Below are 15,938 nucleotides of genomic sequence, written 5' to 3'. Positions count from 1 at the left end.
GGACATTTCTAGGTGACACCAAACTTTGAACGGTAGTGTATATGTAAATAATTTTTTTGAACTTTCTACAGTTTAATATATGTATTTAGTTATATAGTTGTGGTCTGCTTTTTGTATTGTATTTACAGTATAGTATATGACCTGACCTGTGTAGCCTATATCCTGTGTATTATTCCTAAGTATTTACATATTTTATATATTGCACATTAGTTTGTAATATTCTGTGTAACTTTGGAGAGTTTTAAAGTTTTTATTTTCTATGGTAGAGTAGGTCAGGGTGTGACTGGGGGGTTAATCGAGTTTATATTTTCTATGTGGGGTTCTAGTTTAGTTTTTCTATATTTTGGTGATTTGTATGATTCCCAATTAGAGGCAGCTGGTTATCGTTGTCTCTAATTGGGGATCATACTTAAGTAGCATTTTTTTCCACCTGTGGGTTATGGGATATTGTTTATGTTTTGAGTTAGTGCATGTAGCATCTCTATTGTTAGTTTATTGTTTATTTGTTTTTGTCTTTGCTTAGTTTCACTTTCAAATAAATAATGTGGAACGCTACTCAGGCTGCGCCTTGGTCCGATCATTATTACAAAGACGAACGTGACAGTCTCTAAAGCTAGGCTACCTGTGTCCCACTGTTTACATTGTATAGGCTAGTAAATTGCTTTTACATCCCAGTAAAGTAGTTTTGTTATAGTTGTGGTCTGCTGTTTTGTGTTTTGGACTGTATGTATAGCTTACATCCTAGTATAGGCCTATGTTACTGTGTCCTGTTTGTGCAATATTTTACATTTTCAACTGGGGGGCCATCCCTCTTGTGGCCATTGCTCCTGTGTGTGTGTGTGTGTGTGTGTGTGTGTGTGGGTGTGTGTGTTTTGTTTCACACCTCTGTGTGAAGCACTGTCCAGACAATCTTATTTATTATGATGGAAAACTGCAACAACACATTTTTTGTATTGCTTTTACATTACTACATTATATGTAGTTTCGTCAACTGTAATGATGTGTATCTTACAACAATATTGATCCTTTTCTATTCCTTTATTTAATTATTTATTTCAAATAGAGAAGATAAGGATGATGATGTTTGCCTCCACTGATGGTTCAACCTCCACCACTCCACAAAGGCCCCAGTCCTCTTCCACTAACCCCCCTGCAGGCCCTGGCTCCACTTCCTCTCAGCCAGTTCATCTCAATCCTCAGTTTCCTGTCATCTACGATCACTTCCTGTGTCTTGCTGATGTTGAAGTGAGAGGTTATTGTCCTGGCACCACACTGCCAGGTCTCTGACCTTCTCTCTTTAGGCTGTCTCATCGTCGTGTCGTCAGCAAACTTAATGATGGTGTTGGAGTCGTACGTAGCCACGCAGTCCTGGGTGAACAGGGAGTACAGGACAGGGCTAAGCACACACCCCTGAGGGGCCCCTATGTTGAGGGTCAGCATGGCATATGTGGTGTTGCCTACCCTCATCATCTGGGGGGAGGCCCGTCAGAAAGTCCAGTATCCAGTTGCAGAGGCAGGTGTTTAGAAGGCATAGAAGGCATTTAGCTCGTCTGGTAGGCTCACGTCACTGGGCAGCTCGTGGCTGGGTTTCCCTTTGTAATCCATAGTAGTTTCCAAACCCTGCCACATCTGACGAGCATCAGAGCCTGTGTAGTAGGATTCAGTCTTGGTTCTGTATTGACACATGGCCTATTTGATGGTTCGTCGCAAGGCTTCGTGGGGTTTCTTATAAGTGTCCGGATTTGTGTCCCACTCTTTGAAAGTGGCAGCTCTAGCCTTTAGCTCAGTGTGGATGTTGCCTGTAATCCATGGATTTTTAGGCTATGTACGTACGATCACTGTGGGGACTACGTCATCGATGCATAATCCAATCGGTGCAAAACTTAGTGTCCGCTTCATTGGACAACTTCCCTATTGAGCGCATCACTTGGTACTTCCTGTTTTGAGTTTTTGCTTGTAAACAGGAATTAAGAGGATGGAATTATGGCCACATTTGTCACGGGCTGGCTCGAGGAACAGGAGAGGTAGAGTCAGGCGCAGGAGACAGAGAGAGTTCGTGACCACACTTCTTTATTGGAAGCACTGTACGTGGTCGACAAAGTATAGGGGCGCAGCCCTGAAAGATTCTGCGGTGGTGTACACAAACAAAATAAACCACTGGCAGAAGGGAAAACTCAGTACACGTTCTTTTCGAACACAAAAAAACCCGGACAAGCAACACAATCACGTACAACCACATACATCCTACGCTAACCTAAATAACCCCCCCTTACTAATGACTAACCCAAAACAGGTGCGTGCCTACCTAGACCTAACCAAACGAAAGTGAAACAAAAAGGGATCGATGGTAGCTAGTAGGCCGGCGACGATGACCGCCGAGCTCCGCCCGGCCGAGGAGGGGCACCACCATCCGTCACTGTCGTGACAGTACTCCCCCCCTGACGCGCGGCTCCCGCAGCGCGCCGACGCCGGCCTCGAGGACGCCCCGGAGGGCGAGGCGCAGGGCAATCCAGATGGAGGCTGTGGAACTCCCGGATGAGCGCTGGGTCCAGTATGTCCTCCACCGGTACCCAGCACCTCTCCTCCGGGCCGTACCCCTCCCAGTCCACGAGGTACTGCAGGCCCCTCGCCCGGCGTCTGGAGTCCAAGATGGACCGGACTGTGTACGCCGGGGGCCCCCCGATGTCCAGGGGGGGTGGAGGGACCTCCCGTACCTCATTTTCCTGCAGCGGACCAGCTACCACCGGCCTGAGGAGAGACACATGAAACGAGGGGTTAATGCGATAATAAGAAGGAAGTTGTAATCTGTAACACACCTCGTTTATTCTCCTCAGGACTTTAACCTGTTGGGTCTAGGGGGCAGCATTTGCACGTCTGGATAAAAAAAATGTACCCGATTTAATCTGGTTACTAATCCTACCCAGTAACTAGAATATGCATATACTTATTATATATGGATAGAAAACACTCTAAAGTTTCCAAAACTGTTTGAATGGTGTCTGTGAGTATAACAGAACTCATTTGGCAGGCAAAACCCTGAGACATTTTCTGACAGGAAGTGGATACCTGATGTGTTGTATTGACTTTAAACCTATCCCATTGAAAAACACAGGGGTTTAGGAATATTTTGGCACTTCCTATTGCTTCCACTAGATGTTACCAGCCTTTACAAAGTGTTTTGAGTCTTCTGGAGGGAGATCTGACCGAACAAGAGCCATGGAACGGTGATGTCCCATTAGACACCTGGCGCTACTTCATGTTGGGTACCCTCGTTCCAATACGTTATAAAAGAGTATGCATTCGTCCACCTTGAATATTATTCATGTTCTGGTTAAAAAAGGCCCTAATGATTTATGCTATACAACGTTTGACATGTTTGAACGAACGGAAATATATTTTTTCCCCTCGTTCATGACGAGAAGTCCGGCTGGCTTACATCATGTGCTAACGAGACGGAGATTTTTGGACATAAATGATGAGCTTTTTTGAACAAAACTACATTCGTTATGGACCTGTGATACCTGGAAGTGACATCTGATGAAGAGAATCAAAGGTAATGGATTATTTACATAGTATTTTCGATTTTAGATCTCCCCAACATGACGTCTAGTCTGTATCGCAACGCGTATTTTTCTGGGCACAGTGCTCAGATTATTGCAAAGTGTGATTTCCCAGTAAGGTTATTTTTAAATCTGGCAAGTTGATTGCGTTCAAAAGATGTAAATCTATAATTCTTTAAATGACAATATAATATTTTACCAATGTTTTCTAATTTTAATTATTTAATTTGTGACGCTGACTTGACTGCCGGTTATTGGAGGGAAACGATTTCCTCAACATCAATGCCATAGTAAAACGCTGTTTTTGGATATAAATATCAACTTGATAGAACTAAAAATGCATGCATTGTCTAACATAATGTCCTAGGAGTGTCATCTGATGGAGATTGTAAAAGGTTAGTGTATCATTTTAGCTGGTTTTATGGTTTTGGTGACCCTGTCTTTGACTTGACAAAACATTACACACAACTCTTGTAAATGTACTGTCCTAACATACTCTAAATTTATGCTTTCGCCGTAAAACCTTTTTGAAATCGTAAAACGTGGTTAGATTAAGGAGATGTTTATCTTTCAAATGGTGTAACATAGTTGTATTTTTGAAAAATTTGAATTTTGACATTTATTTGGATTCAAATTTGCTGCTCTTGAAATGCACCTGCTGTTGATGGAGTGCACCACGGGTGGCACGCTAGCGTCCCACCTAGCCCCAAGAGGTTAAATGGCCCCACAAACCGCGGACCCAGCTTCCGGCAGGGCAGGCGGAGGGGCAGGTTCCGGGTCGAGAGCCAGACTCTCTCCCCTGGGGTGAACACGGGGGCCTCGCTGCGGTGCCGGTCAGCGCTCGCTTTTTGTCGCTCCCTGGTTCATTCCAGGGATTCCTGCACAGCGTTCCAGGTCTCCCTTGAGCGCTGAACCCATTCCTCCACCGCAGGGGCCTCCGTCTGGCTCTGATGCCATGGCCCCAGGACCGGCTGATAACCCAACACACATTGGAATGGTGATATGTTGGTGGAGGAGTGGCGCAAAGAGCTCTGAGCCATTTCGGCCCATGGCACGAACCTTGCCCACTCCCCTGGCCGGTCCTGACAGTAGGACCGCAGGAACCTGCCCACCTCCTGGTTTACCCTTTCCACCTGCCCATTACTTTCGGGGTGAAACCCCGAGGTCAGACTGACCGAAACCCCCAGTCGCTCCATAAACGCCCGCCACACTCGGGACGTGAACTGGGGGCCTTGATCTGAGACGATATCCTTGGGCACCCCGTAGTGCCGGAAGACGTGGGTGAATAAGGCTTCCGCAGTCTGCAGGGCCGTAGGAAGACCGGGTAACGGAAGCAGACGGCAGGACTTAGAAAACCGGTCCACAACGACCAGGATCGTAGTGTTGCCCTGAGACGGCGGGAGATCGGTCAAGAAATCCACCGCCAGGTGGGACCATGGTCGTTGTGGAACCGGGAGGGGTTGTAATTTCCCTCTAGGCAGGTGCCTGGGAGCCTTATTCTGAGCGCACACCGAACAGGAGGAGACATAGTGCCTCACGTCCCTCACCAAGGTGGGCCACCAGTATCTCCCACTAAGACCACGCACTGTCCGCTCAACCCCTGGGTGACCCGAGGAGGGAAGCGTGTAAGCCCACCGAATCAGCCGATCGCGAACGTCGAGCGGAACGTACTTACGACCCACTGGACACTGCGGAGGAGTAGGCTCCGTCCGTAACGCCTGCTCGATGTCCGCGTCCACCTCCCAGACCACCGGTGCCACCAGGCAGGAGGCTGGAAGTATGGGCGTGGGATCGGTGGACCGTTCCTCGGCGTCATGGAGACGAGACAGTGCGTCGGCCTTAGTGTTCCGGGAACCTGGGATATACGAGATGTTAAACCGAAATCTCGTAAAGAACATCGCCCACCTGGCTTGACGCGGGTTCAGTCTCCTCGCCGCCCGGATGTACTCCAGATTGCGGTGGTCAGTCCAGATGAGAAAAGGGTGACGTGCCCCCTCAAGCCAATGTCTCCACACCTTCAGGGCTTTGACCACAGCCAACAGCTCCCTGTCCCCCACATCATAGTTACGCTCCGCCGGACTCAACTTCCTAGAGAAGAAGGCGCAGGGGCGGAGCTTTGGGGGGCGCCCGAGCGCTGGGACAGCACGGCTCCTACCCCAGCCTCGGACGCGTCCACCTCCACTATGAAGGGCAAAGAGGGGTCCGGGTGCGCCAGCACCGGAGCGTCGGTGAACAAAACCTTCAGACGACTAAAGGCCCTGTCCGCCTCCGCGGACCACTGCAACCGCACCGGGCCCCCCTTCAACAGTGAGGTAATGGGAGCCGCCACCTGCCCAAAGCCCCGGATAAACCTCCGGTAGTAATTGGCAAATCCCAAAAACCGCTGCACCTCCTTCACCGTGGTGGGAGTCGGCCAATTACGCACGGCTGAGACGCGGTCACATTCCATCACTACCCCTGATGAGGAAATGCGATACCCCAAGAAAGAGACGGCTGGTTTGGAAAACTCACATTTCTCAGCCTTGACGTATAGGGTCATGCTCCACCAGTCGCCCAAGCACTTTACGCACCAGAGACACATGCTCGGCGCGTGTAGCGGAGTAGACCAGAATGTCATCGATGTACACCACTACACCCTGACCGAGCAGGCCCTGGAGAATCTCGTCCACAAAGGATTGAAAGACTGTGGGAGCATTCTTTAACCCATACGGCATGACGAGGTACTCATAATGGCCAGATGTGGTACTAAATGCCGTTTTCCACTCGTCCCCTCCTCGGATAGGCACCAGATTATATGCGCTCCTGAGATCCAATTTCGTGATGAAGCGCGCCCCGTGAAATGACTCCATCGCCGAGGCCGATGAGAGGTAGTGGGTAACTGAAACCCACTGTGATGGCATTTAGACCTCTATAGTCAATGCACGGGCGCAGACCTCCCTCCTTCTTCTTCACGAAAAAGAAGCTCAAGGAGACGGGTGAGTGAGATGGCCGAATGTATCCCTGCCTCAAGGACTCAGTGACGTATGTCTCCATAGCCGCTGTTTCCTCCTGAGACAGGGGATAAACGTGACTACGAGGAAGGGCAGCGCCCACCTGGAGTCTCCTCGTCGATGAGGTGGTAATTGGGTCGCAATCGTTTTACTGAAGGCGATAGCCAAATCGGCATACTCTGAGGGAATGTGCACGGTGGAGACTTGGTCTGGACTCTCCACCGTAGTCGCACCGATGGAAACTCCTATGCACCTGCCCGAGCACTCATTTGACCACCACTTAAGAGCCCTCTGTCCCCACGAAATCTTAGGGTTGTGAGTGGCTAGCCAGGGAATCCCTAGAACCACTGGAAATGCTGGGGAATCGATGAGGAAAAGACTAATCCGCTCCTCATGACCCCCCCCGCATTACCATAACCAGAGGCACAGTGACCTCCCTGACCAGCCCTGACCCTAGTGGTCGACTGTCTAGGGCGTGCACGGGGAAGGGTTGGTCCAACTGGACCAGGGGAATCCCTAACTTAGCCGCGACCCCACGGTCCATAAAACTCCCTGCTGCGCCTGAATCGACTAGCGCCTTAAACCGGGAGTGAGGGGAGAAACCAGGAAAGGAAACTGACACATACATGTGACGGACAGGGGGGTCTGGGTGAGGCTGGTGCTGACTCACCTGAGGTGTCAAAGGAGCGCTCTGCCTGCCTTCTGGACTCCTAGGGGAGTCTCCCCAGCACCGGTCCACAGTGTGCCCTCTGCGACCACATGAGGTGCAGGAGCGACCTCCCCCTCCAGTCTTCCTGGCTGCTGCCCCCCCTATCTCCATAGGCGTGGGAGCAGGAGGGCTGGAGGGTGGAATGAGCAGGGCCCGGGTCGGACGTCCGCGGGCGGCCAGCAGGTTGTCCAGTCAGATGGACAGATCCACCAGTTGGTCCAGTGTGTGGGTCGTGTCCTAGGCTAATTCCCGGCGGACGTCCTCCCTCAAACTACAACGGTAGTGATCTATAAGGGCCCTCTCATTCCACCCTGCTCCCGCGGCCAGGGTCCGGAACTCGAGAGCGAAATCCTGCGCGCTCCTCGTCTCCTGCCTCAGGTGAAACAGCCGTGAACTCTGGGTAGTTGTCCCTGGCTGAGTCCGGACTGTCCCACACGGCGTTTGCCCATTCCAGGGCCTTACCCGTGAGGCAGGAGACGAGGACGCTGACGCTCTCCTCCCCGAGGGAGAGGGACGAACGGTCGCCAGGTATAACTCCAACTGGAGTAAGAAGCCCTTACACCCAGCGGCCGTTCCATCGTACTCCCTGGGGGAGCGAGTTTCACCCCACTGGTACTGGGTGCTGTGGGTGCTGGTGGGGGCGCAGGCTGTTGGCCTGCCGCGTTCAGGGGGCCGAGAGCGCGTCGGTCCCAGCTCTCCAGGCGCGCCAACACCTGATCCATGGCGTTCCCCAGCCGGTGGAGCAGGGTGGAGTGTTGGTCTACGGTTTCCTCCATGGACATGGCTGGCGCTGAAGCTCCTGCTGACTCCATTAAGTTTGGGTACGTGATTTCTGTCACGGGCTGGCTCGAGGAACAGGAGAGGTAGAGTCAGGCGCAGGAGACAGAGAGAGTTCGTGACCACACTTCTTTATTGGAAGAGCTGTACGTGGTCGACAAAGTATAGGGGCGCAGCCCTGAAAGATTCTGCGGTGGTGTACACAAACAAAATAAACCACTGGCAGAAGGGAAAACTCAGTACACGTTCTTTTCGAACACAAAAAAACCTGGACAAGCAACACAATCACGTACAACCACATACATCCTACGCTAACCTAAATAACCCCCCCTTACTAATGACTAACCCAAAACAGGTGCGTGCTTACCTAGACCTAACCAAACGAAAGTGAAACAAAAAGGGATCGATGGTAGCTAGTAGCCCGGCGACAATGACCGCCGAGCTCCGCCCGGCCGAGGAGGGGCACCACCATCCGTCACTGTCGTGACAACATTTCCAAATGGAGAGTGAGGGAGAGCTTTGTATGCGTCTCTGTCTGTTTTGCATGTTGATAAATGGATTTTGTCTGATTGAGATTGGAATCTTGGGTTTGATGGCTGGTCTGGTGGAATCATTAACTGTCTGTTTCCTTTTGTTGGGGAAGGGGTTGGGTCTGGGCTGGCAGTTTCTGGGTGGAGATGGCATTTGTAGTTGGTCTGTGTCCTTGTGTTGGGGGAGAGGTGGGATCTATTGTACTGTCATGACGTTGGCCTGTGGGTAAGGTTTATAAATACCTTTCTCCCTTCCCTCTCTCTCTAACTCTACTGAAGGACTCTTGAATAGCATTTGTTAAACATAGAGAGTCTGGGAACATCAAACAAGTGGGGGGAAAGGAACCATATTTTGGTAATAGAACCAGTTGTAAATATGCGTTGGTACTTAATGAATATGATGTCAGTTCGGTTGTCATCTGAGACATTATGACTGATGACAGGACGACATAAACTGTATCTGGGAAAGTCTACACATTCTAGTTATCAGATTCACATGGAATTGTTGTGCAATTTAAAATGTTTGAATATGAAGCTATTTGTGAAAAGATTAAATGTAATTTTAGCTTCCAAATGAGAGAATTGGGTTTTCATAAGGTTAGAGCCCTGCTCAATCAGTGGCTCGCCCCTGTGAAGAGACATGGGTTATAAACTATGAAACACACCCTTCTCTCCCTCCACTATATAAGCCCTTGACAAAAATGTAACCTTCTGTTCCGAGGACGATAGGATGACGGTCCATACGTTTGAAAGGACTAACACGTCAACTACAGAACTAAGCCAACCTCAGTGTGAGCTTTGGTTGTGAATGGTATGAACTTTGAACTCTTATTCACTAAAGAAGTGAGACCTAGCCATTGAGTTAGCAACAGCAGCTGTACACGTGGGCTAGGAAAGGACGGACGACGTATCCAGTCTAACACACAACGACGATACTACGATGTATCCAATTTACCACCAGAGACATTCTTCCGAGGACAGGAAGATCTCTGTTGGCCAACATGACCAGCATCTACAACCAACCTACCGAAGCGCAGCTCAGAGTAAATATTTATTGCATTTCCCTTTTCCAAATGGGCAGTAAGTTAGAATGCATAAGATACTGTATTTACGAAAGCTTAGCTTTTCCCTTTGTTCCTCAGTCTTCCCGTTCTTTCATTCAAGCCCAACCCCCTCTCTTTGTGTAACAAGCCGTCATACAGGTTCCGTCCACCAGGGACGTTTTCTGTATGACATACTTTGCATTCTGTGTATATGTAATTCTGTGTGATTAGTTAGGTATTTAGTAAATAAATAAATAAACCCAATTTTGTATTGCTGATTCAACTTGTTAGCCAGGGTTTGTGAAGATAACCAAGAATTTACAACTTTCAGATGAGACTGAAATAAGGTGGCGATTAATATTGACTGCTATTGATGTAAAATATTACTAGGTCTTTAAAAGTTTATTTGGAAGATAACAGCTCTATAAACACTCTTTCTTGGTGCCCTGACTTTCTAGTTAATAACATTTACCCGATTAGCTTAATCAGGTAATATTAATTACAGAGAAAATATTTTATAGAATAGCATGTCATATCACTTAATCCAGCATAGCCAAAGACACGACAGTACCCAATGAGTGAAAAGTATCCCATCCTCCCTCCCAACTCCATGCCCTCTGCAACTTTCTCTCCAACACTTTGGGGGATAAAGTGATATATTTACATGCTGGTAGCAGGTAGCCATGTAGCATTATCAAGACTTGTCAATTGATCAGTGACTGGACTAAGTTGCTAATGTAATCTACACTGACCACAATGAGAATGGATTGTGTTTTGTGATGTATCATTGCTCATCAGACATTTTCCATCACGAACATAGTCTTACAAATCAGATGTCTGCAACATCAGGGGATATCATTATGTTCATATGTGCAATAGATATTCAATGATCTATACAAAATCTGGTTTAATAATAATATAAACATTACATGTGTAATTTGATATCTGCGGTGAGAGATCACGACAACCTGTGTAATGTTTTACCTGACATTACATAATCTGTTGTAAACAGACATCAATCACAGACAACCTCTAATTTAGTCTTAATTAACTAAATCCCACAGCCACTGGAGGACACACCACTACCTAATTACCAACCCCCAAATCAATTATCCACAAACCTCATGTTTATATCCATGATGAAATCACGTAGATTAAAAACTACATGGAAATTCCACTAATTTAAAAAAGTTCAAATGTGTTTTTGTTCTGGAAATCGTCACTGACCTACTCAGAGTCAGACGCATTGCGATGAAGAAACTAGCGTCCATGGGCGTGGCGTAGCGTTTGGCCAAGAGCATGGCGTTTGGGTAGCCAGCCAAATAGTGAACGACGGCACAGTAAAATACTGATTTTATTTATTTCACCTTTATTTAACCAGGTAGGCTAGTTGAGAACAAGTTCTCATATGCAACTGCGACCTGGCCAAGATAAAGCAAAGCATTTTGACACATACAACAACACAGAGTTACACATGGAATAAACAAACATACAATCAATAATACAGTAGAAAAAGTCTATATACAGCATGTGCAAATGAGGTGAGATAAGGGAGGTAAGGCAATGTTAGGCCATGGTGGTGAAGTAAATACAATATAGCAATTAAACACTGGAATGGATGAATGTGCAGAAGATGAATGTGCAAGTAGAGATACCGGGGTGCAAAGGAGCAAGATATATACATAAATACAGTATGGGGATGAGGTAGTTGGATGGGCTATTTACAAATGGGCTATGTACAGGTGCAGTGATCTGTGAGCTGCTCTGACAGATGGTGCTTAAAGCTAGTGAGGGAGATAAGAGTCTCCAGCTTTAGTGATTTTTGCAGCTCATTCCAGACATTGGCAGCAGAAAACTGGAAGGAGGAAAGAGGCGGCCAAAGGAAGAATTGGCTTTGGGGGTGACCAGTGAGATATACCTGCTGGAGCGCGTGCTACGGGTGGGTGCTGCTATGGTGACCAGTGAGCTGAGATAAGGGGGACTTTACCTAGCAGAGACTTGTAGATGACCTGGAGCCAGTGGGTTTGGCAACGAGCATGAAGCGAGGGCCAGCCAACGAAAGCGTACAGGTCGCAGTGGTGGGTAGTATATGGGGCTTTGGTGATAAAACGGATGGCACTGTGATAGACTGCGTCCAGTTTGTTGAGTAGAGTGTTGGAGGCTATTTTGTAAATGACATCGCCAAAGTCGAGGATCGGTAGGATGGTAAGTTTTACAAGGGCATGTTTGGCAGCATGAGTGAACGAGGCTTTGTTGTGAAATAGGAAGCTGATTCTAGATTTAATTTTGGATTGGAGATGTTTAATGTGAGTCTGGAAGGAGAGTTTACAGTCTAACCAGACACCTAGGTATTTGTAGTTGTCCACATACTCTAAGTCAGAACCGTCCAGAATAGTGATGCTGGATGGGCGGGCTGGTGCGGGCAGCGATCAGTTGAAGAGCATGCATTTAGTTTTACTTGCATTTAAGAGCAGTTGGAGGCCACGGAAGGAGTGTTGTATGGCATTGAAGCTCGTCTGGAGGGTTGTTAACACAGTGTCCAAAGAAGGACCAGAGGTATACAGAATGGTGTCGTCTGCGTAGAGGTGGATCAGAGAATCACCAGCAGCAAGCGCGACATCATTGATGTATACAGAGAAGAGAGTCGGCCCGAGAATTGAACCCCTTGGCACCCCCATAGAGACTGCCACTGATACACACCTTTCCGGAGAGACGATGTTCTGTACTCTGCTCCTGAATATGGGCTCAGGCTGTATAAATAGAAAGACATAGTAAAATGATTAATGACAACTATGGCTGTACAGGATACATAATACACATACTGTATCTATTGTAACTATTATCTATCCCAGCTACATAGACCATCAGACTGTTAAATAGCCATCACTAGCCAACTACCACCCGGTTACTCAACCATGTACCTTAGAGGCTGCTGCCCTATAAACATGGAATCACTGGCCACTTTAATAATGTTTACATACTGCTTTACTCATCTCATATGTATATACTGTATTCTATTCGACTGTATTTTTGTCAATGCCACTCCAACAACAATAATTATAATATTCATATATTTCTTCATTCCATTCTTTTACTTTTAGATGTGTGTGTATTGTTGTGAATTGTTAGATATTACTGCACTGTTGGAGCTAGGAACACAAGCATTTTGCTACACCCGTAATAACGTCTGCTAAATAAGTGTATGTGACCAATAACATTTGATTTGATTATTAATGATGGGCACCGATATGGAAACTCTATATCGATGTCAGCTACATTTCTTTCAAGCTGATATCGATATCATATCGATTTTATGAATATCCAATTTATATATCATATTGGTTTTATGAATAACCTGCTAGCGAATCGGAAGCCTCTTCCATAGAGCTAAAACAAATGATGTCACAGAGACAAGAGCAAAGCCTGTCGTTGCCAAATGTTTCGCTCCTAGGTTTCTTTTTCATTCCAAGTAGAATAGCAGCCTTTATGAGAATTATAATAGTAATAACATTGTATCTGAAAAATTATAAAACAATATCCATCCTGAACACTTAGCTAACTCTCCCAACTTCACACACACACAGGAGGGGGAAGCGGCAGCAGAGGGAGAAAAATATTATAAAGTAGAGAATCCCACACACGTGCAGAAGGTTAATTTGTTTTGCCACCAGGAAGAAGAGTCCTATGTTTTCTGCAACTCAGCCAATCCATTGGGAATAACATTGCAACTGCGTCAATGTTTCATTGTCTGTTCACTTCCATGGCTTTGTGAAGTCCAGACAACTGCATGCTGATTTCCCATTTGGACAACTGGGAATTTTCTGTCGGCATAACTTTATTTCAACAAACATAATTGTTAATGGATAGTTCATGGATAGCCTACTCACAGACACAATGAGAGAACCAATACATGATGGTTTAACCTTAATACACATTGGAAACTGTTGAGCATGAAAAACCCAGCAACGTTGCAATTCTTGACACAAACCGATGAGCCTCTCACCTACTACCAAACCCCGTTCAAAGACACTTAAATCTTTTGTTTTTTCCATTCACCCTTTGAATGGCACACATATGCAATCCATGTCTCAATTCTCTCGAGTCATAAATCCTTCTTTAACCTGTCTCCTCCCCTTCATCTACACTGATTGAAGTGGATTTAGTAAGTGACATCAGTAAGGGATCATAGCTTTCACCTGGATTCACCTGGTCAGTCTGTTATGGAAAGACAGTGTCCTTAATGTTTTGTACACTCAGTGAGTAAACGCAGCATGTAAAGTGTTGGTCCCATGTTTCATGAGCTGAAATAAAACATCTCAGAAATGTTATTTCTCTCAAATGTTGTGCACAAATGTGTTTACATCCCTGTTGGTGAGCATTTGTCATTTGCCAAGATATCCATCCACCTGACAGGTGTGTCATATCAAGAAGCTGATTAAAGATCATTACACAGGTGCACCTTCTGCTGGGGACAATAAAAGGCCACTCTAAAATGTGTAGTTTTGTCACACAACACAATGCTACAGATGTCTCATGTTTTGAGGGAGTGTGCAATTGGCATGCTGACTCCACCAGAGCTACTGCCAGAGAATTGAATGTTCATTTCTCTAACATAAGCCGCCTCCAATGTTGTTTTAAAGAATTTGGTAGTACGTCCAACAGGCTCCAAGTGTGAGCCAAGTCAGGAAGAACTGGTACTCACTAAGCAAGTAGTGTGACGTCCGATACACACATATGGTTTTGATTAAGTATTGTAGTTTGTTAAACCATTTTTTCACAATGTGAAAACAACCAAACCAAATGGAAGAAATACTATGGAACAAATAATCAAACCTTGATTTCACTATAGCAAACAAACTGTAAGAAAATGCCCCTTTTTTATGCATGCCATTGTGATAACAACAGACTGATCCAAATTGCTAGTTGGGTCATGGGGTTGGGATTTTCCGATGGGTCTGGGTTTGTTGGAACCAAAGCTAATGGTTGTTGGTTTGCTCTTAGTGGGACTATAATTTGTTGGTTTTATCCAGTTGAACCTCTGAACCAGTTTGAAAGCAATGGGAAGCTTGTTGATGGCCCATCAGCAGGCCGTTAAGTATGCTACGTTGAAGGCCTATGAGATGGTTTTGTTCCTCCAGGAACAGTCATGTATGCTCTCTTTCATAATAGTGTAGGGTAACAGCAACGATGAACCAATGTCACAATGTGACTTGTTCACATCCTTATTGGTGCTCACCATTAGTAACTGTGTACAGTACATCTCTGTTATCCTGTCTGGGCTAGGGGGCAGTATTTTCACGGCCGGATGAAAAACGTACCCAATTTAAAACAGGTTACTACTCTGGCTCAGAGACTAGAATATGCATATTATTAGTAGATTTGGATAGAAAACACTCTGAAGTTTCTAATACTGTTTGAATGGTGTCTGTGAGTATAACAGAACTCATATGGCAGGCAAAAACCTGAAAAAAATCCAACCAGGAAGTGGATTGTAGTTTTTCAAGACTGGGCCTATTCAGTATACAGTGACTTAGGGTTCAGTTTGCACTTCCTAAGGCTTCCACTAGATGTCAACAGTCTTTAGAACGTGTTTCAGGCTTTTGCAGTCAACAGAGAGCGATCAAGACCTCCTGGAGTCTGATGACCGAGAGAATGACAGGCCACAATTACGCTCATTCACGTGAGGAGGTAGCTGTGTTCCAAAACGTTTTTCAAGACACTGGAATCGTCCGGTTGGAATATTATTGAAGTTCTAAGTTAACCTCTATGGGCTAGGCGGGACGTAATCGTCCCACCTACATAACAGCCAGTGTAATCCAGTGGTGCGATTTTCAAATACCTTAAAAATCCTATTACTTCAATTTCTCAAACATATGACTATTTTACAGCATTTTAAAGACAAGACTCTCGTTAATCTAACCACACTGTCCGATTTCAAAAAGGCTTTACAACGAAAGCAAAACATTAGATTATGTCAGCAGAGTACCCAGCCAGAAATAATCAGACACCCATTTTTCAAGCTAGCATATAATGTCACAAAAACCCAGAAGACAGCTAAATGCAGCACTAACCTTTGATGATCTTCATCAGATGACAACCCTAGGACATTATGTTATACAATACATGCATGTTTTGTTCAATCAAGTTCATATTTATATCAAAAAACAGCTTTTTACATTAGCATGTGACGTTCAGAACTAGCATACCCCCCGCAAACTTCCGGGGAATTTACTAACAATTTACTAAATTACTCACGATAAACGTTCACAAAAAGCATAACAATTATTTTAAGTATTATAGATACAGAACTCCTCTATGCACTCGATATG

At 46.0% G+C, this 15,938-nt stretch overlaps 1 protein-coding gene across 1 annotated transcript in view; it reads right to left on the bottom strand.

Moving 5' to 3' along the window:
* The window catches only part of LOC106592470 (uncharacterized), a 66,693-nt gene that overhangs the window by 16,442 nt on the left and 34,313 nt on the right, over positions 1-15,938 (bottom strand). Inside the window, exon 6 of the mRNA XM_045722383.1 lies at positions 12,310-12,359. Coding sequence (XP_045578339.1) covers positions 12,310-12,359 — 50 coding nt within the window. The remainder of the gene's footprint in view (positions 1-12,309; positions 12,360-15,938) is intronic.

Source organism: Salmo salar, chromosome ssa07, assembly GCF_905237065.1.
Source record: "Salmo salar chromosome ssa07, Ssal_v3.1, whole genome shotgun sequence".
NCBI lineage: Eukaryota > Metazoa > Chordata > Actinopteri > Salmoniformes > Salmonidae > Salmo > Salmo salar.
Note: the sequence above shows the minus strand (reverse complement) of the source record. Positions and strands in the feature narration are given on the sequence as shown.